This window comes from Gymnoscopelus braueri, assembly GCF_963280865.1.
Source record: "Gymnoscopelus braueri genome assembly, chromosome: 7".
Lineage (NCBI taxonomy): Eukaryota > Metazoa > Chordata > Actinopteri > Myctophiformes > Myctophidae > Gymnoscopelus > Gymnoscopelus braueri.
In genome coordinates this window covers 41,678,246-41,702,209 of record NC_137608.1, presented here as the reverse complement: position 1 = coordinate 41,702,209, position 23,964 = coordinate 41,678,246, and the positions used below count along the sequence as shown (strand labels likewise).

Below are 23,964 nucleotides of genomic sequence, written 5' to 3'. Positions count from 1 at the left end.
GGTATAACCGCAGCCTTCTCCAGATGTATATATACCAAGATAAGCGGTTACACCTAGGAGCTGCCGAGTATAACCACAGCCTTCACCAGATGTGTACCGTGTAGCTCCACTGGTCACTGTTGCACTTATAGTCCATGAGCCAGAGCCCCAAAATTCAGGGTCAATATAAGTAAACAAATATATGATAACCTTTCCACAGGAGCAGCTTTTTCATATTTATCACACATTTTGTTATTTTTCCCATACGTACATGACAGGTGAAAACATGACAACATTTAAGAAATAGTTATCATAATGAAACTTCCCCAGTTGATTACTTACATGAAGACAATGATTTATCGTATTACAAATTTTCTGAAATTGTATATTTAAATATGCAAATTAGGCATTTAGTCCATGAGCCAGAGCCCCAAAATTGAGCCAGATATTGAATATTCCCTCGTTAAAAACCTTTGACTCCAACATCTTAACAAAATGAAATAAGAATGTTGACTCTGGTTTTGTCCAATGTTCCAATGTTGATTCTGGAAAGTTATGCAAATTCGGGCATATTTTCCTAATGCCTAATTTGCATATTTAAATATACAATTTCAGAAAATTTGTAATACGATAAATAATTGTCTTCATGTAAGTAATCAACTGGGGAAGTTTCATTATGATAACAATTTTTTAAATGTCATTTTTTCACCTGTCATGTACGTATGGGGAAAATATATATAAATATGAAAAAGCTGCTCCTGTGGAAAGGTTATCATATATTTATTTACTTATATTGACCCTATAAACAATTTAATATAGGTATGGTTTTGCCCACTCTTTCGATAGTGAAATCTTGTCTGGCTCATGGACTATTAGGGATACAGTGCCTTGCTCAAGGGCACCTGAGCACTTGTTCAAGAAAAGAGGATAATTTGTTATGTATTATCCCTGCCAAGCTAGTTTGAGCTGCTTCTCAAACTGGATAATTACTTCTATAACCATTGGGCCACTAGTGTCTCCATATCTAATCTTTACTGGTTTGAAAACAACAGGGTAATAAATGGGTCTTGTCCCTCACCTGCCCCACAATTGGCTTACAGCAAGCACCACACACTCCTTTGGCTACAGTCTGTACACCCAGTTTGTTGAGGTCAGACTGCAGGCTGCCCAACATGTTGTCCAGCTTGTTGACCTGTGTTGGGCCACCTCCAGGAACTCCACCTTTCCCCTGGGCCATAATCTGTAAAATGTTGAAAGGTTCAAAGAGATGAAGAAGCGTTATCTTCCAACAAAGTGGTATTTGAAAATATACAACAAACTCACTGTACAGTAGACATTTAAGACTATCCAACTCTGATGTCATCAGAGAAAGAAGACAACAGTTCAGAAAACAGTTCAGAAAAAGAAGTATAAAAAGACAAAAAAGGTCCATGCCTGCATTGGAGGGAAGATGGGATCATACTCTGTTTGACAACCAACTGACACCAGGACTTTGGGGGGGACTGGTGGTGGCTTGGGCGCCGCAGGTGGAGGAGGATGAATTGGGGCTTTGAAGATAGGGGGAGGGGGCTCTGGTATATGGACAGGTGGAGGTGGTTGCACCGGGGGGGCTGGTGGAGGAGGTACTGTTACATAGTATTGCTGTCGGGCATGAATGGGCTCCGGCATACGAGGGGGGGGTGGAGGGGGAGAAGGAGGGGGTGGAGGGGGAGGAGGTGGGGGTATTGGTATGTGAAACGGGGGCTGCTTCACAACCGACGGCCTCTTAGGTTCTTCTACTATGGGGGGCCGGCGAGGAGCGGGGGGAGGGGGGGGAGGGAGGGGGAAGGACTTTCCTCTGAGGAACGGGTGACTCGGGGGGAATTATGATCTGAAGAAAAACGAAGCAAGAGAAAGAAGTAGAGAAAAAGAAAAGGAAAATGTATAGAAAGCAGTGTAGGTAAATTAACTGAGAATGATATATATATATATTTATTTGAGCTGAGTTTAACTGACTACAATAGCTATGTTATTTGGGACGATTCTGTTCTTTTATGCACTCTCAATCCAACCTTGTCCACCTCGAATCGCTCGGGACGGAGGCGCTGCGGTTTGGACATGACGATGACCCCTTCGGTGAGCCAGTCGTCAGGCTGCTTGCGTCGACGCTCCGCGCGTCCGATCCCCAGCTTGCCCTGCAGCTCCTCTATGAGGCGGTCCTGGGAACTGCTCTTGTTCACGATGATGGGGCCCACTTTCCTGCGCGGGTGACCATCGCGCAGCATGGGGTGCACGTTGGGAGTCTCTTTAGTGCGCCTGATCACCGACTTCAGCTAAGGGGAGGGTAAGCACTCAATCATAGGAACCTTCTTATCTGCGAGCCAATCCAAGCACAAGCAGCAGCTGAGTTCTGAGGGCAGGGGTCCAAGCAAGTGAACTGTCATTGCCTTTCATTCACAGCCAGATGTCCTGACAGGCTATGGCATGTCCTGTGGAAGGTCAGTTGGGCTCAGCGTCACACTCCATGCACGTCTCACATGCTCAGGTCAGATGCCGTCAAACTCCATCAACCCGCCCCCACCACCAGTCGACCGCATCCACAACACAGACTAGGATCACTCTCAAGATGCTTTACAGGCATCATACAAGTGTAGTGCAACAGGAGATAGCAAGTTGTAGGGTGGTGGGGGTGGAATAGTGGGGTTTGGAATCACATTTCAACAACAAGCCATGCAGATAAACTTACACAACCAATCAACGAGCCATTTGTTACTGCAGTAATAAAGGAATGCTGCCAATCAAACATGGCTATTTCCAAACTGAGGCGTACGAAAGCGCTGGCAAATCAGAGCACACTCTTGATAAATAGCCAAAGATTTAGCGTGCAAAAGCAAAATGCTGTCAAAAACACAGCGTTCCATTTTTAGCAGGCCAAGGGGAGAGGAGGATGCATACATGTCCGGATGCTGACACTCTATCCATTGTGGCAGGTTGCAGAAGGGGAAGGTCCAGGGCAACATCCGGGGTCCCGGGGCATGTAGACGGGGTCATGGACTCATCCATCCAGCTGGCCTCAGTGAGCGGGGTCATGCTGCCGTCTGTGTAAGGTCTCTCGGTGTAAGGTGTCATGGTGCCGTCCATGTCATTGAAGGACATGGTCAGCTCCTCGTCGGCCCAGTCGAGAAGGTCCCCGTGGCCGTCCATGCCCCCGTCCACGGAGCCATCGGTGGTGCTCGAGGCGAAAGTGTCTGGCTGCATGCAACATCTGTCCATAGGCAGGATAAGCTCCTCATTAACTTCCTGTGCCTCTCTACTCAGACACAGGGCATCCATTTGCAGCTGAGGTGCTGTCGTGTGATTCTGTGCAAAACTCATAGCGAGAAGCTTGTCTAGCTCCTCATCTAGAGACCGTTCCATCATAGGCGAATGGTGACTGATCGAGTGGCTAGCACTCTGGTGTGCCTGGGATAGCCCTGGCAGCTCCCTGCTGGGTATTCTGGGGACAGGGAGAGCTGGCGGAGAGGGCGCCCTCACTGAAGAGACTGGAGATGGTGAGGACGTTTTAGAGGTAGTGAGGGTGGGAGAGGAAGGCACAGAGAGAGCAGCAGGGAGAGGTGAAGGAGTCTTGGGGGCAGATGAAGCAAGGGTGACATTTTTGAAAGAAGGCGGAGTGGAGAGCTTATATGCAGTAGGAGAGGATGAAACGGTCTCTACACAGGGACTAGGAGACTTGGAGGACTTGTGGTCCAGGACAGTGTTAACCGAGGTCAGTGAGGGGGTGGTGGTGTAGGAAGGACTTGGGCTATTTCTAGGCAAGGCGGAGTTATTGCTGGCAGCGTGAGTGAGGACCAGCAGAGACTTGAGCTGGTACGACAGCATGTTCGCATTAACATCTATGACCAAATCTAAGTCCTGGTCACTGGCTGTCGAGAGGGAGGAGATGGGGCTTTGGGAAGGGAGGGGGCGCATGGACATGCCATTGTCCCCTCCATCCTCGTCTATGTGCAGCTCCAGACCAGCAGGAATAGAGAAGAGAGGAGAGTCCCTGGCAGACGGGTGGGACAAGCTAAGGAAAGGTGAGGCCACAGGAGGTAGAGAAGGAGAGACTGGAGGACGAGGAGAGCTGGAAGAAGACATTCCCTCATGATCTAGCATAGCCACAGTACTGGGCTAGAGGACAGCAGAAAAAAGGAGACAGTAAGAGAGACCAGCCAGAACAAGAATATGACAGAATTTTGAAAAGGAGATAGAGACAGAATTAGAATTAGAGAATAAGAGTCAGAGACATATTCAGGAGGTTTAATACCTTGAAGTCAGACAGGGAGGCCATGAGCTCATCAAGCTCTCGTGTGGCACAGGAAGCTGAAATCCTTGCTTGTTGCTGAGAAGGTGAGTCCAACTCACTGTGGAGAGCGCAAGGGCTGGGGCTGTCAAATAGGATTTACAATATACTGTATTTATATATCACAATTAAACCATAGGTTCAATAAGCCAGTGGTTCTCAACGCCGGGTCCCCCAGGGGGGTCCCCAGATTAGTTTAATGTCCAACATTGTTTTCTCACAGTATAAGTGTATACAGGGTATCTGCACATTTCTGAACCACTGCCATAAGCAATGAGTTGATACTCAAAATAGGTCATGGGTCCACTTCTGGTGGTTCCCAACATGAACACAGTGGCATAGTGTTTCATCAGTCTGGAACAAATGGTCGTATTTCTACTCATCATAAATGCTTAAGTCTATGAAAGCTCAGCTGGTGGTGGTGAATGAACCGAATGAACCTTACTTGGGTGAAGGTACTGAGCCTTCCAGTTCATCCAGTAGACTCTCCACTGTGGGTCGGCCCTCGTCCATTCGTGTTCCATTCCTCTTGGGCTTCTCCTGAAGGGGAGGGCTCACCGTGATTTCTGGGCCACTACCATTCTCGTAGTAGGTGACGCTGCAAGATGGTAAGGGTGGGGCCGTTTCCTCTATGGGACAATAAAGGCAGTCTAATAAAAATGTCAATAACTCTACTGTGCGAATTCGTGTAATGAAGTTGCATTTGTGATCGTGGTGAGAGAAATGATAGGCATGCAAAGTCATATGCATCTTTACATGGATTTGGACTATTGTTTGGTCATGTATACAGGCTGTTATGTGAACAACACATTTCCCTTGAGAATGGATGAATGACACAAACTATGTACAGTACATGTCTGTCTGTCTGTCTGTCTGTCTGTCTGTCAATCCATCTATCCCTCCATTTACCAGGCATCCGTAAGATTTATACACTAATGGAGCTTGAGTCAAACACTACAATAATGAAAGATAACAAGGCCCACTTTATAAAGAGACTAAAGCACTAAACATTCATGGCAGGACAATGAGCCATGTGTTTTACCTGTGGTGGCGTAGGAGGGCGAGTTCTGTTGCACGGCGTTGAGTTCTAGCAACAGCCGGTCCAGCTCTGACAGGTTACTGCCCAGGGCAGAGGTCATGGCCAACGCAGACGAGTCCGACGACTTCTGTTTATTTGGAAAACTGAAATAGAGCGAGGAGATGGGGGAGGGAGTTGGAAAAGAGGGTGTGAGAGGGAGAGAGAGAGAAAGAGAAAGAGAAAGAGAAAGAAAAAGAGAAAGAGAGAGAGAGAGAGAGATGACTGTCAATAGCCATTATACGAAAAACAAACAATGACAGATGGTGAGCTGTATATAATAATTGATGAGCTCACAGCAAATAAAGTCACAGGTCACAGTTTAAAAAAACATTTTATGATTTATTAGTGTGGCAACCAGACTATAGTACTCTATAAACTTTATTCTTTATTCTAGATAAACTTTATTTTGTCGCGCTACTCCTCCCACAGTTGTTTCCCCCCAATTTTGTGCCATATGTCAAAATCACCGGCTTTATCGGGACTTCAGGGCTTGTACTTCGCTAAGAGATAGGTTGTACAGTTTAATTGATATTGATTTATTAGTGCATTAAATTTCCCCATCCACTTTAATGGGAAAATGAAAAAACTCAAATTCAAGTATTTTTGAAGGGCTAGAGTTACAAGACTTGGAGGGGAGGTTCATAATTTTGTGTGAAATTATAAAAAAAAAAATATATATCATTCGGCCACATGGTGGCGCTATAAAAGCCCACTTTACGTTTTGGCCTATAACTCTTGAACCGTAGGTCGTGGAATAAAAATCTTTCCCCCCCTAGATTTCTTGGGTCATGACGCAACTCCCTATAAAGGCCACGCCCATTTGCGTCTGGATAGATTTTCCGCCATTTTGAATTTTCTTCAAAACACACTTTTAGCTCCTTTCCCCCCATATTTTGTCCAAATCTCACAAAAATCGGTACACATGATCTCTAGACCCATGCGATAAACACCTCCAAGCGGAATTTGGATAGTCCATACCGTTCGTCCGTAATTGGCTTCCAAATTTAGTGGGAGGGGCCTGTTTTACAAAAAACGCCAAAAATCACGAACAGAACGTCCGGTCCATCCCAAATTTGAATCACATGTCAATGGTGGTTCACTCAACAAATCCCCATAAGCATTTCCACTTTGATCCATAGGGGGCGCCACAAATACGCAAAATGTAACCGCTTGATGCAAAAACATGATTTTTGGGGGATCAGTTCTCTCAAAATGAAATACAAGTGATCTCAGGAGTGACATGACTATGTCATTGGCCCGCTACATTTGTGGGAGGGGCCTGTTTCTTTAATGGGAGGGGCCTATTTCCTCAAATCGAAACGGCACGTGTCACACCGAATTCGAATTGCATGTCGCGCGGTCTCCGACGGTATTCGTCCAGGCGTATTCCTCGAGTCCCGCAGCCGCGACCGGCGTCGGCGCAACCACACTTTGCAATTTCCCAGAATTGCGACACGTCTAGTTTAAATTATAATTCACAAGCTGAGGGAGCAGTCTCTAGTAAAAGTGGTTGCTCAAGACAAGTATACTGACGTTTCAGCCTAATAATAACCATCATTTTCCTGGTGATAAAAGTGTTACATTCCCACAGTGGCCAGCAGTATCACAGATTACCTATATACGTGGTCCTCTTCAATGTGAGATGATGGAGGGCTACTGCTATCCCTGGACCATGAGCTCTTCTGGGCTGAACCTAAGGACTGCAGGGACTGCAGAGCACACATGTTGTGTCAAGTGTTGTGTCAAGTTTGCCATCATATGATCTTAATATTAGCAATGTGTTTGCTAATAATCTTCTGATCTTAGCCCTATGCAGTAAGCCTGCTTGAAAAAGGTGAGTATACACTTAACATTCTTCAATACCTTACAGGGTTCAATTAATTGTGTTAATTTAATATGTAAAAACTAAACTAAAACATGTGTAGACATCAGTTCTTTGTGTCTTCTGTATACTTTTTATATCCAATTTGCAACAATAAAGTATTGACTTTGACCTCAACTGCATTGGCTCCACAGGTACCCAGTGTGAGCCACTTACTTGCAGTGACGAGTGGTGGGAGTCTGGGGGGTCGATCAGAGAACCATTCAGAGCCTCAGCTGACGGAGGGGGAGGGACTGGGGGCGGAACCGACACATCCTGGTAGGAGTTTCCTCCTGTAGGGATGGAGTAGGGCGTCTCTTCAGGGAGAAAAACCGGTCGCTTTGAGATGTGGGAAGTCGTTGATTCCAGGTCAGCTAGTAACGCGTCTGGCAAAAGAAATTGTGATTATAGGTTACATTTAATCAAACATTTGAAACACGAATGTGGACAGGAAATTAGAAAGCCGGAAGAGCAGGACAACTGAAAGTTGTATGTCCCAGAAATCCTGAAAATGACAAATCACATTACCACACCGCATATGGATTTATGATCATCGGCCCGTCCATTACTACTTTTACTTAAATATAACACCATCAGTATCTGTCAAGATTCCCCATGTTGCGTGTTATCGCTTGCCTAAAATGAACAACTGAACAGATAAGTCACACACAAATGCCCGCACTGCATTTTACAACAGGTTTTTAATGGCGACCAGCAAACACATTTAGTCTGCTGGACCTATAAATACTTCGCTGGGGTTATTGGGTGCTCTGTAGTGACTACTGAACAGGGGTCAGTGTGTGTAAAACTGACAATGGCTGTGTGTGAGTCATTCCAAGCTGTCACTCTTCCGCACACCAAAAATGGCCTGCCCCCCTCCTCCACCACCACCACCACGTCCACACAGCAACAGTTCTACACCAGTAGCCAAGGTTAGCCTCTGTCATCATCACAGTATGGCATTGTATGGTAGGGAATGGCCCAGCATGATGTCATAGCCAAAGCCATTAGGTCTCTGGTTAATATCTCTGAAATCCCCCCACTTTCCTTTGACAGCAACCCTGCTCTATAAATACAAGCGCTGCTGTCAGTAAGTGGTTACCTGTCTATAGGAGCCCCATCTGTCATTCTAGCTGTCAGACAACTCAGAAAAGTATTCACTGCTTTTGCTTAGGTCTCTCTGTTTTTAAATCAGAGTGTGAACATAGCGGGTCAGACTGACAAGTATAAAGAGACAGACAGAGCATGTCTGACCTCCGTCCAGGAATGAGGGGGTAGGGGTACAGTGTTACCCAGCTGAGTGGCCACTGGAACGTCAGAACAAAATAGGCTCTTACATCACACAATCCATCCGTCCATCCACACGGCCAGTCAAGAATAGACAGGACAGATACCGTAGGGTTGCATACTGTTATAGTGTAGTAGAAGAACGGTCGCAGGCTGCCTCAGGGAACTGCTTCACTTTACTTCTAAACCCTGGAGGAGGGTGGGGAATTAACACCAGCCACCTGCCAAGAGCTGCTACACTTTGGTTTGGCTGGTAAGGTTGGCTACTCTGTTGCTCGGCTGCTTTGGCGGGCAACCCGCCAGTGCCCTTTGAAGCCTAAAAGGATATTTGTCTGGTTAAACAATACAAGTGGCTCTTAAGAGTTGGGATCCACCAGCAACCATTTTATTAGTAGGATCAGCCTGGCAACTGTGAAAAGACTGATAGATGCTTTGAATACATTACCATAATACAGATGGACAGTGCTTCTAACCACTGTCCTGTAGCCATACCAAAAGAACTGTCATTGTAAACAACACTAGAACATTTAGTATGACATAATAACTTTCACAATGACATAATAACTTTCACAATCATCTGGCTGACTGGACTGCTCTGCTCCTACCAATTAGCAACTGTTGCTTTATTCAAACAATACCACAAGTTACATCACTTGCAATAGAAAATCAGATTAACAAAGTCAAAGATAAACATGCACTAGTGATTACAGCCAAAATATTTGCAGTCAATGTTTCCTTGAGAACTAGGACCTTAAAAAGTTGTCTTGGTGGCTTAGAGTACACTTAACACCAGCTTATTCCTTACTGAGAATGATAGGCGATGCTTAAAGAAACCCTTCAATTATCTTAAAAACCTAAAGACACACACAAAGATAGGTCACCATTTAGACCACGACAGCTTACATCTACGTCTGTGCCTGTGTGAAGGCCCAGTAACAGCAACTGCTTTAACATATTAACGGCTGACCGTGTAAATGTGTCAAACTCAAAAATGGCAGTTTTAACACTTGCCACTAAACCAGCCATCGAGAAATTTCAGCACTCAAAATAATCACTGTACATCATCTTACTCACATTATTCCAGCTGTTGTAGCAGTCCCTAGTAACCCTGTAGAAGTCAGTGAGAGTAAAGCAGACAGACAGTAGGATAGACAAGGTCTAGTCTGAGGCACATGGAGTGATAACATGCTGCCAGTCTGCTGGGAGGCGTGGTTAGAGAGCCAGACATGATTTACAGCATAACAACCTTTTTTAATGCCCTTTTAACAGAATAATACCTCCGTCAATATAGTGTCACAAGTGATTTTGGGCTTTAGTTCCTTTAATGTACTTTAACTCCATACAATTTCCCCTCATCAGTCCCTTGACATTCATAATCTAATAATGCTAATGTCTCGTGGATGGCTGATGATAGACTGGCAACAGTGACAAAATGTTTAATGAATTGTAAGTGATTGAACATCAAGGAAGGACAACTCAAACAGACTAGGTTGTGTTCTGGCTTAGATCTTAAATACAGACCAAATTATGTTGCTTTAACTGCTTAGTGCCACATGTTCCTCAGTCATTCTTCTACTATCTAAAGGATATTCTTTCACACCACAGGGAGACCCAGTCCAGCAGCTAAATGTTTAAGCCATGCGAGTTCGGCATAAACCGCATGGGAGCAGAAGCCTATTTAAAGCTGTAAGCTCAGCAAGTAGCCCAAGTCTGTGCAAATGTGCTGAAATATCACTACCAGCTCAAAATAATCTGCACCTGGTGTCGGCGTGCTAAACAAGGCCTTACTAAAGTTGACTTGTTCGCTCATAAAACAAAGCCCCGGGAAAGAAAAACACCATCATTTGCTGTGGGATTTGAGTCATATCATACACTTTATATATATATATAACATGAACTTTTTTTATGTAATTGGCCGTAAGAATTAGTCATCACAATGCGATCAAACTAATTATGTGTGGATGTATTCCTGGAAAGCAGTTCTTGGCCTCACTACCAACAGTGCCAGCCATATCGCTTGAGGCCTTCCAGAAGTCTTGTAGACAGAGCCAGGTTTCTCAGAAGGGGATCTCTCCACTCATTTAACCCCCTGGTGATACTACATCTGTGACTCATGTCATGTTACAGGATAAGCTGCCTGAAGGGGATTTCCGTCAATATCAGATTAAGTATTTCACTCAAGCATGTAATTGCTAATGCAATAAGGCTACATTCACTCCTTCATGGTGAAATTAACATAATGCTGAAACGATGACAACAGTATCACACAATAAGCTAAAACCAGTATCTGGCCTATTGTTTTTTATCACAAACAGTAAGAGCGCCAACTGAGCTCTCCTGCAGAGATATACCTTTTTTTTAAACACTCCAAAATAACGAGCATTGAACAATGAGAATTGGGAATACATGGTATTAGGCCGGGTTGCCTACCCAGGGCCCGCAAACGTAGCCAATTGGAATGGGATCTGAAAAATCGGACTCACACATCTTGATCACATGACATCAGAGATAATGTGTACAGATTTCTGTGAGTTTTGGACAAAATCTGTAGGAGTAGTAGCAAAAGGTTTTGAAGAAAACCCACAATGGCAGAAAATGTAATCCGGCACAAATGGGCCATATACGTTTCGTCATGATCAAAAAATCGGACAGATCCGTCTTCATCACATGACTATAGAGATAATGTGTACCAATTTGCGTGAAGTTTGTTGGACACAATCTGTAGGAGTAATATAAACAAAAATGTGTTTTCAAGAATCGGCCCCCTGAAATTTGGCGCAGGTTTTTCCAGGGAATGTGCAAGCAAAGTTTCATGCTGATCGGCCCAATGGTGCCGGAGAAAAGCTGCTCACAGACAGACGGACACACAGACGGACGGACATATGGACGGAAAACATAGTCGGCCACGCCTTCGGCCTGGCGGAGACAACAATGATTTCAATATTGACACCTCAGAACTTTCTTAAATCATTCAACTCGACATGCTACACATGTCTGTATGTACTGGGAAGTAGGAACAGACCTTTGGGTATAATATTTTTCATATCTAAATGTTGAATTGTTCATATTGTTCATTAAAATAAAGCCATCAGGCTGTTGAAATCAGTATCGGTGCATCCCCTTTTCACAGCTCACATCCTTGAGTGCACATTTCAATGGGTACCTTTGTTACTGAACATTGAATATCACTTTCATAGTCGAGGATGCAATTCAACTTTTTCCTGCCCAGTTTGTTTTCCTGAGGAGGGCAGTGCTGCGTCTCTTATGAGTGGACAAGGGGCCGTGGTCTGAGAGTCAAGTTTGGTCCATGGGGAATGAAAAGCATTAGAATGCAAACATGCACTGTAAGCCAAGTATGAGACTAATCTTTTCCATTCCAGCAATGGGGGGTGGAGGGAGGGGGGGGGGGGGGGTGTCCTACAACAGTCAAAGTCCAGTTCTGTTCTGACAACATCCTGACCCCAGATTCCGCTATACGTTATATTGAGGAATATTGACTGTTCAGTCAAAGGGGATGTGACTGAGCTCATGCACAATTCATCAGGACTTCAGCCACTCTTTGGCCCTTTACAGCTATAAACAGTTTGCTGCGGGTAGTGGTAGGCCCACGCTGAGGGAAAGCAGTAGCATACTTAACATTTGTGTTATTCAATAAACAACAATGAAGTTGTGAGTGGATACTGTACACACATTCTTTGGGCAGTGGGTACATGTACATTCTTGTCTGCGTAGCCCCCACCACCACTAGCCCCCCACCTCCGCCTCTGGGCTATGTTGTAGTCCTGCAGGCTTTATCTGATGGGCGGGAAGGTACATGGTGAATTCCTGACATTCCTCTGTCCAACTCAGAGAAAGAAAGCAAACCAAGCCAGGGACACAGAAGGTGGCAGAGGAGGTGGGGAGGCATGAGATGGAGGCAGTGGGTGGTGTAACCCCCATTGTATCTCCTATATACCAAATACGTATAAAGACGTAGATAGCATATCACCCATTAGAAAGGGTATATTTTCCATTGAAATTAAATCTAAACATTACTCATGACCAGTGGAGCTATAAAGCAAAAAAGAAAAGAAAAAAGTGATTGCCTTTGTAGGGCAGTATATGGCCGAGCTGCACCGAGTGCAATTCATCATTAACAATCAAACCAGACATGAAACTGGCAAACCTACAAAGAACATTCTTAACGATGTTTTGCAATAACATTTTACTCAAGCACAACATGCTCCACAAACTCCACAGGATTCTAGGTAGAGAGGGGCAGGAAGGAATGTGCTTCGATACAAACCGCCAGCTGTCAAGTTCAGAAAATGAAAATAATGTGCGGACAATTACAGGACCAATTCCACAAACTGCAACGTGCTTTGAATTCCAGGATAAGGGAGATGTCAATGTTTTTATTGCCCTGTTCCCACAGAGAAGGCAAGGTGGCGCAGTGCGGCCTAGGCAGACACATATACAAGCATGGACAGCTAATCTTTTCTATTAACATGTGGTGACTAGAGATGGGCCGTAAAGGGTCCACAGCTCACCTGTTTATAGCCAGAGAGCATAGTGCAGAGCTGGCTACAGACCCACGCCGAAACCCTACCCCATCTAGCCAACCCTGGCATGATATTTATATCAAACAAGAGAGACAGGGGCCAGCAGGAGGGATGGGGGGTGAAGGGGTGGAGAGGGAGATGCCAGTGAAACCTACAGGGAAGGCTGGGTGAAGACCCAAGTAAGAGAGAAATAGAAAGAGAGCGAGCGAGCGAGAGGGAGAGAGAATGTCAACGAGATAGTTGTAAGACACATATGCTATCTATACTGCTGCAAAAACGACCTCACATGCAGAGACGTTATGGGTTGGTAGCATAGTATCAAGAGAGACTGGCGTATCTAAGGGGCAACGATGACTTCAAAATAAACATACCTATAAATACCCTTCAGAACAGCCCCATATCCGAAAGACGACACTCCCCTGGAGAGAACTCTGGACCAAAATAAAAGCACTTCCCCACAGACCAGTACATCAGATGACAGGGGAAAGTCTAAAGATTCGTCTGACACACAGTCACTGAGGACACACTCATGCATATCATATGTGTTAAGAGGTTATGTCAGTGGGCAGCAGCCTATTGTGACACAAGTGAGTGTAATTGGGTGGGGTGTGGTGTGGTGAAAACTTGAACAGGCTCCAGAATTTTCTGTTTCCATTTCCCAAAAAAACACTGCACAATGATAACATCCACCAACTAAGCAGCCATCACGCAGAACTTAAGGGTGGGGATTTACTGCTATTCAATTCTAGCTGTAGTTGATAAGTGTCTTCGGGCCCCAGTGGCAGGTAAAAGGCAATTATATGGACAGTCTAATAATCAGATAGCTGGTAAAACATTAAGTGGCTGAAGAATTCCAGAGATCACTCAACCACTGAGGCTATAACAGAGTTATGTTTCTTGCCCTGTAGAGACTAGAGAGCGAAGCAGCCTCCCTGACTGGCATCAACACTGAGCTCTTTGAACAAGCCCTGGGGAGTCCCAGCTTGAGTAATATGGGAAGAATCCAGCACCGACTCAGAAATTCTTGTTCCCTTACTCTGACCCGTCAAGGAAAATAACAGCCCTATTCTCTGTGCTAAGCAACAAGGCCAGAGATCAAGGAAGGAGAGGACACAGCATGGAAAGAGGAAGAGACTGAAGCCTGCTGCCAGTGAAGCAAAGTTCTGTGTGACACTGGTTTTAGGAGTGAAAACACCCTCCTAAACAGCAGGATAACTGAGCCCCACCCCACCCCACCCCCACCGGCCTCCAACCCTGATTCAGCCCATTGTTTTCTCCTCTGTTTCCTCAGGATATGGGGCAGGGTCTGTTGCCAAAGCGATGAGGTCAGCCATGCAGCTCCCTTCCCCAGACCCCAGAACCGGATGGGTGTGGAGCCCAGGAACAAGGCTGATTTACAGCCAGGACCTCCCTTCAGCCTAACAGGCAAGCCCGATCTGACAGGGCTGGGTTAAAGGGGCTGTGCACTAACCCTGTTACTCTCGAGGGGTGATGATAGCTAGTCTGGTGGTAACACTAACTCTGCACTGCCCGACATACTGAAACACAGAAGTCACTAAAGACCTTCTAAGATCTTTCGGTATGCCGTGCAAACGCTGTTAACATTTAAGACCACCCCCCGCTTCTACAGTACCTCGGCCAATTCTGGGACCTCATCCTGCCTGGGGAATACACTGCAAGGTAATCAACTAATGCAATCAAATCTATGAGGAGTGTGTGAAACAGCTGGTAACGGTGCTTTCCAATTCAGTTCTTTCAATAAGCAGCCCACATAACCATCTCACCCACACCCACACACATCGTCCAGATGGAACGTCACGATACAACTTGAACTAGCTAGAAAATGTGACCATATTCTCTCTATGCTTGTTGAGGATAAAGATCTTACAGCAAAGACACAATAGGCCTATGTAAAAGTACATTTTTGAATGTTAATGTTGTATTCCGGTAAACTGATCATTAAAAAAAGATATGGTTTGGATGGTAACTGACTATGTGTATGTTTTTCTCCCTTACAGACCCATGTAAAAGCCCTATGCATGTCTATAATCCATCTTCTTCAGCGTAAATCTACAGACATGGACCAGACTCTCCACTGCCCACTGGGGTCAATCAGCCACCAGTGAGTCAGTGGAAACCTCACAGGATGCTGAGGAATTTACACTGAGTGGAGAGCTGCGGCTTCGCACCCCGACGAACATCAAACAAGCTGGCAGCATAGGCCTGACACTGACACTGTGTCACACATGTGGTTATCTGAGCCACATCTGGGGGAGAAAGACACAGAAAAGCCCCCCACCCCCCCGGGCCGAGCGCCACATCACCAACAATGCTGAAGCCAGGCCTGCTGGACGCCACCTGGTCCCAACTGTGAGAGACTGATCAGACAGAACCGCAGGAAAGAAAATGACTCCCAGAAGGCGCGGTCTAATCTAGTAGTTTATATAGTGCCCTTTGGGAATTTCGGTTCCTTCCGAGTAGTTAGGGGACGTGGAAGGATCAATATATACAGAGCCGACAAGGAGAGGATACTATCAGTCATGGGAGGCTGGTCTGATCAGGTTTCTAAACAGCATTGAGTAGATTCCACGATCAGGGTAGGGCCAATGAACAGGGGCTGGTACACAGAGTTACTTAAAGGAAAGCAGACCTGGGCTAACTGTACAGAAAATGGCTTGTTTTAGGGTACGTGCCATGGGGCTACATGTGGGCCAGATGAGTGGAGTTTGAATATAGGATCTTACACCAAGTGCAATAAATTTTTGGGGCTTGTCGTTTTACTCAATGCAGAGTTCTGAATGTTAGACTCTGCCCACTGTATACAAGACTGGAATGGTGATTCTGACTCCTGGATCTCCACTCTTTGTTTACATCTAGCTACAGAAACAGCAGACAAGTGTGCCATGTCCATTAGTTAATTGTCATCTGGTTTTGTTTGTAGTCCCTCAGGGGTTTCTAACCTCCTAACCTCCTCAGCCAACCTTTCTTCAAAACTGCCCATGGTATTTTACTGGCAGATTGCTGAAATCAAACAATATAAAATCACGAGCATATTGAGTTTCTGACCAATAATACACAATGTTTGCATTGGTGTATCATTCTGCGCTGATGTTTGGATAGTTCAAAAACTCTTGATGGTGAAAAAACTGCCGAATGAACATTGGCAAGTCAATGCGTTTGTTTGTTTGTTTGCTCCGCAGTCCGCAATGACATTATTTTGTTCTTATTAGCATGTTGAACTTTGTTTCCGCAAGGAGTACGCTGAGCCAATGCAGTAAACAACACCCAACTTGCACTCAAAACAAGGTACAACAGAGGCTTAGTATTTGCAACTCCTGTCTGAGTCAGATCTGAGAGGTGGGGGTAACCCAACAGTCATCTCTACAGGGCCACGGCTGCATGGAGCCGTGAGTTGTTGTAGGAGGTAAGTCATGACCTCGGTTAGTATTTGGCCTTGGACCCTGACAAACAGTGATGTTAGACATTCCGTAGCAGCCTTGCCCCCTCACTCAGCCTACTGTTCCCCATGCTTAAGACTGCAGGCTCCCTTCTCCACTAACAATCAGCCCTTTCACTGGCCCACGGCAGCTTTAGCATCTAATGTGCCCTGGAGGTATTCTCAGCACGGGGCCATGCTCAAAATGTGGCTCCTCATCTCTCCACTTAAACAATTGAGAAAACCCATTTTACTGCCCTTTCTATTCTCAGACTTCTGTAATATCAGGTTGGGAGTATTCCTGTGGATAGAGAGAAGGAATTAATTAATTTGTTCACGAGCAGCCTTGGGCTGTCTTGGTAGACAGATATACAGTAGCAAACAGGCCAGGTCACCTGATGAAAATGGTAATAAAATGAGGAATTCAGAGTTCAGTGCCAAAAGGTCACGGGTTAGTGGATTGAAGACTCACTGGTCAACGGGGCTCAGAAAATAGACTGAGGGCTAAACGGGTGCAGGGAACAACAGAGCTTCTGCTGATGCTATGGATAGCAATATTGCCATAGGATATCAAGATGATACCAGGCTAATGGGCATGGGCGTCGTATTACAAATGATAAGATCTGAGTTTTAGAGCTGAATAGAATTCGTACACAATAACCAGTCACTTGATTTTTATCAATTTGTTTTCTTAATGTAATGGGATGTTAGATTTTGCCACTGGAAAACATCATGGATCCGTTTTTTGGCCTATGATCCAAAACGAATAGTCTAAACTATTGAATTGATGTTGGTTGTCAAGTGTTTGTAACAATTCCCTTTGTCTATATGACTTTAAGATATTTTCAACTGACTTCAATTTCATCATACCAAGAAAACAATCACTCCTTGAGGTATCTTTGAATAGCCAGCATACATAATCAACAATGCACTCCCTCAATATAGTGTGATAGCACGAAGGGGTTCATATTCCCTCCTCCATGTGGTCAACCAATCAAAGACATTTGACACGTATCATATGGTGTGGATCTGCTATTTTCAAAGGGAAACTTGTGCATGTTAAATCTGAGAAATTGTGAATGGGGACAGGCTGCCTATTACTGTAAACACTTCTCACGTTGGTGTCTCACTCCACTCCGATACCATTTTTTGTTTTTGGTACTTTGACCCAAGTACATGTCAGTGGATAGTGTAATCTGCTCCGTAAGCATTTTGTTTAGAGATTTTGTCCTGCTTAGGAATTTACACAAGGAAGATAACCGCCTGCACGGGGTTCAGTGGTGGAAGCCAAGGTCACGAAGTACATTTACTCAAGTGTTCTACTTGAGTACATTTTGAGGGTCCCATCTTGTATCTCACTAGAGTGGTTCCAGTTTTCAATACTTTTACTTCTACTTAAGTGTACATTTCAGAAGCCGACATTGTACATTTACTCCAGTATGATTACTGGAAACCGTGGCTGTTTAGGCTAGCTCAATAGTGACTCATTGTGCTAGTAGAATCTCCTATTGTTGTTAGAGTTATGAACAGTCTGAAATACGCTATAACTATGATTTGTATAATCCCAAAAACCAACAGTTTACTTTCTTAGAAGTGACCAGACCAGAAACACCATGCAAGTGCACTAAGGTGACTAAATGATTGTTGACTCTGAACTGAATATCAGTAAAAAAAATATATATATAATAATAATAAAGAGAAAAGCCAATTTGACCGTGTGGTTAAGTAAGTAGAGTGTAAGTGTAAAATAAATAGGTTATATTTAAAATAAGTAATAATAATAATTATTATTATTATAATAATTTTAAGAATGTAACAGTGGACAGAAAGCCCAAACGCTTCTATGTATTGTTACATTAGTATATCTATATTTTTTTGTTATTACAACTATCTCAGACTTTAGAAATGGGTTGGTTTCACATTCGAGGACTGCAACACTGGTTGGCGGACGGTCATTTCTTTCTATGAACTGGAAACATGCAGTGGAAGGCCCTATAATTCTGTCTGATCGACATGCTGAGGCAGAGGGGCACTAACATTGCAAACTGCAGTGTTCACGAGACTCACTTAAGTGACCTATGGCATCCAGAGAGCAAGCCTTGGGAAAGCTTGCGTGACTTTTGACAAACTTTTATCTGTTACAGACACTGGAACTACTATGCCATGGAGAAGGACACACTTTCTAAGCAAGAAGTGGGAATATCTGAAGCAAGGTTGACTTACTGCTAATCGTTGTTGTTGGGGCCTCGACATGTGTAAACAAATACATTTTCTATCGCTCTGGGTGGGACACAATAAAAAGAAAAATATATATATTCTTTTTTACAAAAAACATACACTAGAGAGGAGACAAACATGATACTTATTAGAGATTAAGTGGAATTTAAAACAAATGTATTTCTGCTTTAACAAACAAACAATTAGTTGCACTAATATATTATAGAGTAAACCTGATTTTGACTCGCATAGATTAAAGTTTCAAAAGATCACATAATAATATTTCACCAGTAGTAATATAATATTACATCTGATGTATAGTGACATCATAGACTAAAATAACTATAATAGCTTGAGGTTAGGGGGTAGGCTCCCCAATCCTTGAGCTAAACAGGCGGCAGCGGGGTCGCAAGGCTCCCAGAGCACGTTAAAGACGTTATATAGTGCTGGGGAGAGACTGAAGGGCCCCCGTGTTCTGTCAAGGATGAATCAACATCCTAGCTGTGGAACCGTCTAGTCGGTGTGCCGACTGCCGCTCTCTCCTAGGGTTGGCAGCACATGGTGCGTGGATGACAGTCCACACCTAACCGGACGGGAGCGCGTGACTCACCGGTTACAGGCAAGGCGGGTGAAAACGGTTAATATTCTGGTTCCCGTAGCCAAGCGGGGCCAGGACAAGACCGTCGGTTTCCTGCCTGGGGCGCCAACCACGCCTACGGGTAAGGGATCGCTATCGACTGGGTCACCCGCCGGTCGGATCGCAAAAAGCATTAATTCCATGGCGTGCTCCCGTGACAGGAGGCGGGTGTGGTCGCTGCGTTCGGCTCAATGTACAGTCAGGCCATCACAAGCTGAAAGCGACCGCCGGAGTGCTACAGTTACTAAGCGAGTGATGCTCCTGTGATCGGTGGGCTTTGAAAAGAAGACGCCGGGAAGCAGGAGACTTGAACTCTCTATCCAGGGTGACCTGGGTGTAGACCTTAAGTGGAAAGGGGTCTAGCCTGGGACTGCGCCCCGGTGGGGAGGTTCGAAAGACTTAAGTGAATCAGAGAAAACAACCAAATTGAAGTGAAACTGTTGTAATGTGTAGTGTTAAATAGAATGCCACAATCAAACTATATATATATTCAAATTAAACTAAATTATACAGGCCAATGTCAAATTAGTTAACTGAACGGAAACATGCTGTGTGCGTGTTGGCTCTTTTTGTGCTCTGGCTTGATTTGATTCACATACAGCGAAGTGAGGTGTTTGTGTGCGTTGGTTTCTCTGAAACAGGTCATGGGTTGCAGAAGAGAATTGTACAATTTTGTACAGCCCGAGAATAATGTCAATGGACCTGTGCATAAAGCACAGGAAAGTTGTTTTGTTGTGTTTCCAATTACATTTTGTGTATGGTATGTGTTGTTGTGTATGTCAAAAAAGGTAAAGGAGGGTGGCACCCTGGCCTCTGCACATTCCTATGCTGTGTGCCCTGCCGGGTGTCAGGTCAAGGAGGGAAATAATATGATAGAGATCAAAGACTCACCATCAAACCCCCACCCAATTTTTTTTTTAGATAAAGGAGGGACACTACACATTTAATTTGAGTAGTACCAATATCACTCTCAGCCAGACAGGAACATACCATTGTTTCATGGGGTACATCTATGCTGCCCAAGGCCACTGAACGACCCCAGAATACATATTAATTTTGATTTTGATTTTGATAGTAATGTTGGGGGACATAATCTGATCGTAGCGATCTCCCTGGCAGCTTTAGGCACATTAAATATAGGCTGTCTTGCCCTTCGCAAATGGCAAGTGATAAGAGAGCAGTGACAGAGTGATCCCAATACACACCACAGAAACATTATATTGCCACCTGGGCCCCCATGCTGAACTTGACGAAGAACACCCCTGCACGATATCTACGCCCCGACTTTCGACCTCAAGGAGGGTACGGATCTGACTGGCGCTTGGGGGTTGGGGCCCCTGTGTATAATACGGGGGGCTCCGGTCTCAGGCCCCAGGAGGGTACGGACCCGGGGGGCTCGGGAGTGGGACCTCCGCCTCTTAGCTCATTCAGTGCCAAGTACATTCGTTAATGGCACTGGATGGGTTGGGGGGGGGGCCTAGTCTTGGGCTCTGTCGGAACCTCCTCCTCCGGGCTCGGAAAAGTGACCACCTCAACCAGAGGAATTGGAGAAGAAACCAAAAATGCACACAGAGAACTAGATATTGATTTTTTTTATTTTTTTTTTATATATATATATATATATACACATGTTAGAATAGTTGCTTGTAAAGGAAAACTCAGTGGGAATGCCCCACTGAGGGACCCTAAGTCTAGCAATGCGATATGGAATCAAATGATGTAATTGTCCCCAATAAGAGCTCATGTCCAGATGGTAGGTTTGGGACTGCCCCAGCCTAGTTCAGAGTTTCCCCTTCAAAGAAAAGGGTTTTCCTCGGCTCACATGACTCAAAAAGAGAAAAATTGGGACCTGATTTTTTTAAACATGAAACATGTTATACTAGTGGAGACTTGCTGTAATGTATTGATCAGATTTTAATCTTGTGTTGTTGTGGGTACTAAATTCGTACCCAAGGAGGGCTTGATGGTCCATTGTGGAACCTTGGGCCGTCAACCTTTACTTTATAGAGTGCAGTCAGAAGACAGGCCTTGATAGCCACAGCGTTGATATACTGAATGTAATAGATAAGAACTTCAGAATTCTCCAGGCGCTCAACCGAGCGCTTGTTTGCATGCAGACTTAGATGTGGAGCGAATTGCCTTCGTGATATATCAGGTCGTATTGTTTTAATATCATTAATTTGCTGTTCTTTTATTCACATAGTATAGAGGGAATCTCCCTTGTTTGTCAATAAAGATGCCTTGCGCATGTAAAAGGTAATTTCTGTGTATGTCGTCTATAAACTGGACTTTAGGGTTTATTGAACCAAGAGTGACAGGTCTGTCACGGCACATCAATATGGAATGGAAAAAATGGAACTGGCCTTTTGTGTGTGTAGACAGTCACAGCTGCAGGACTGTAGTGCAAGTATTCTTAGCAGAACATGGCTTGAAGCAGGTCACAAGGATCACAACACAGGTAAAACCAATAACAGCCAGGTAAACGTCATGGTAAGCCAAGCCAAATTAGCCAATAGTTTAACTTTGTCAGGATTTTTCTCAAAGGACCTCCGTTTATTTGGACACACAATTCCCTTTCATTTCTTATTGAAGATTCTCAGTTTCTGTCATACCCTACTACTGATTACTGCCTGCACAGACAAATCCCTAGTGTTAATTTATCCATGTGTAACTCTGAGTGAACAAATGTGACCATCACATTTTGCTCACTCTCAGTTAAAGGATTTAGACAGTGTTTGTTTTGTCAAGCTTCCCTAATCAACATCCCCCTCAGAGTCGAAGCTCACCATTTAATTTGAGGCTATGGTTAGCAGAACCAATGGCATTGGCTGCGTGGGCTCCTGTATCTGGCTGAAAATATATGACATGACATACCATATACTGCAAGAGAATGCCAACTAAAGCCAGGGTTAGGCCCACACTGTGCTCTAAATCAGGGGCTATTTTATTTTTTACAGATCTACAGCTACAGTTAACGTAGCTTGTAGATAAACTGAAAATGCACCTTTTTAGATCTGGTATTTTCAAAAGATGTTAACAAATCTTGACAAATTAGTACACATACATAGTAGCAGTGGTGGAAGAAGTACTCACATTTGTTACTGAAGTACAAGTATCAATACAGCAATGTTTAAATACTCAGTTACAAGTAAAGGCCAGTCCACACCAATGCAACTCCTTGCAACATGCAACTACTTGCAACCAGTTGCAAGGAGTTTCATTGGTGTGACATGGCATACACATTATGCGGAGTGTCCTATTTTCAGATGTATACAAATCTTTTGAAAATAGCAGATCTACAAGCTCACAACGCGTCGCATCGCAAAGCTCAATTATGAGCTTGTAGATCGGCTATTTTCAAATAGCCGAAGTACATATGGGTTGAAGTGGGTAATGTATGTTTTGTAATAATAATAAAAATAAAAAGTAATTAGTAACTAATGTTTTCAAATTATTGCAGTGGAGTAAAAATACAATATTTGTCTCTGAGATGTAGTGGAGAAGAAGTACAAATATTGAAAATTGGAAATACTCGAGTAAAGTCAAAAGTACCGCAACATTGTACTTAAGTACATTTACTTATAGTTACTTTCCACCACAGCATAGTAGTATCTCTTAGGTCCCTACCTGGCACAGATGCATATCAATTTGGGGGTCCATGACATGGGAATGTCTGAGAAGCACTGCTCTAATACTTATAGGCCCGTGAATCTCCCACTTCAAAGTTGGAATGAGTTTTTTGCCTGAGGGCAAAAGTTGCTGGGAGAGGAAAACTTTGAGGGACAAAATGTCAGCTAAATGTCTTCAGCCTCTAGAACAGGTAGAAGGTCTGGAGCTGGTAGGACAACACACCACATTCTATCTAGTAGACAGACGTTCAGTTGTCACTGACATTTTTAAAGGTGGTAGTAAAGGCTTCCAATTATTGTTCTGATGAGCTAACGTTCACTGGAGGAAAGTAACTAAAGTGTACTCAAGTACTGTACTTATGTACAATTGTGAGGTACTTTTACTATACTGGAGTATTTCCAATTTTCTATGCTTTTACTTCTACTCCACTACACTACATCTCAGAGTCGAGACAAATATTGTACTTTTACTCCACTAGTTTTATTTGAAAACTTAAGTTACTAGTTACTTTATACTTATAGATTTTGATTATTATTACAACACATTAACCACTTCTTCAGCTCTATTTAAACTTTGGCTATTTTAGAATGGCAGATCACAAGCTCACAATGCGTCGATGGTGAGCTTGTAGATCTGATTATTATACATTTTATAAATGTTGAACACTTGTGAAATGGGACATTCTGCATAATGAGTATACTTTCTACTTTTGGTACTTATAAAGTACATTGTGATACCAATACTTTTGTACTTTTACTCAAGTAAAGTTCTGGTACTTTTCTACATTACAGTTTGATACTTTTACTTAAGTAAAACAAAACTGGGTACTTTTACCACCACTGCTGATGAGTAACGTCACATAGTAAAAAGTGGGCATATACGCAGATACATATTATACGCAGCCACACCGTGATCTGTAATTAGAATTCTGGCTATCTGTTCTGTTCCAGAGAAACGTAACTGAATGAAACCAAATT

The 23,964-nt window shown here is 43.9% G+C and overlaps 1 protein-coding gene across 4 annotated transcripts in view; it reads right to left on the bottom strand.

The window, feature by feature from the left end:
• pxnb (paxillin b) overlaps nucleotides 1-23,964 on the bottom strand; it is a 29,302-nt gene that overhangs the window by 4,967 nt on the left and 371 nt on the right. Inside the window, exons 2-9 of one of the 4 annotated variants that reach the window (XM_080434272.1) lie at nucleotides 7,417-7,625; nucleotides 6,993-7,087; nucleotides 5,343-5,482; nucleotides 4,746-4,950; nucleotides 4,265-4,385; nucleotides 2,914-4,128; nucleotides 2,031-2,291; nucleotides 1,649-1,849 (exon numbers count right to left, since the gene is read on the bottom strand). In XM_080434272.1, coding sequence (XP_080290398.1) covers nucleotides 1,745-1,849; nucleotides 2,031-2,291; nucleotides 2,914-4,128; nucleotides 4,265-4,385; nucleotides 4,746-4,950; nucleotides 5,343-5,482; nucleotides 6,993-7,087; nucleotides 7,417-7,625 — 2,351 coding nt within the window. In that variant the 3' untranslated portion in view covers nucleotides 1,649-1,744. Of the gene's footprint in view, nucleotides 1-1,057; nucleotides 1,220-1,648; nucleotides 1,850-2,030; nucleotides 2,292-2,913; nucleotides 4,129-4,264; nucleotides 4,386-4,745; nucleotides 4,951-5,342; nucleotides 5,483-6,992; nucleotides 7,088-7,416; nucleotides 7,626-23,964 lie in introns of those variants that run through there. The other 3 variants (XM_080434273.1, XM_080434274.1, XM_080434275.1) reach the window with 3 other exon arrangements.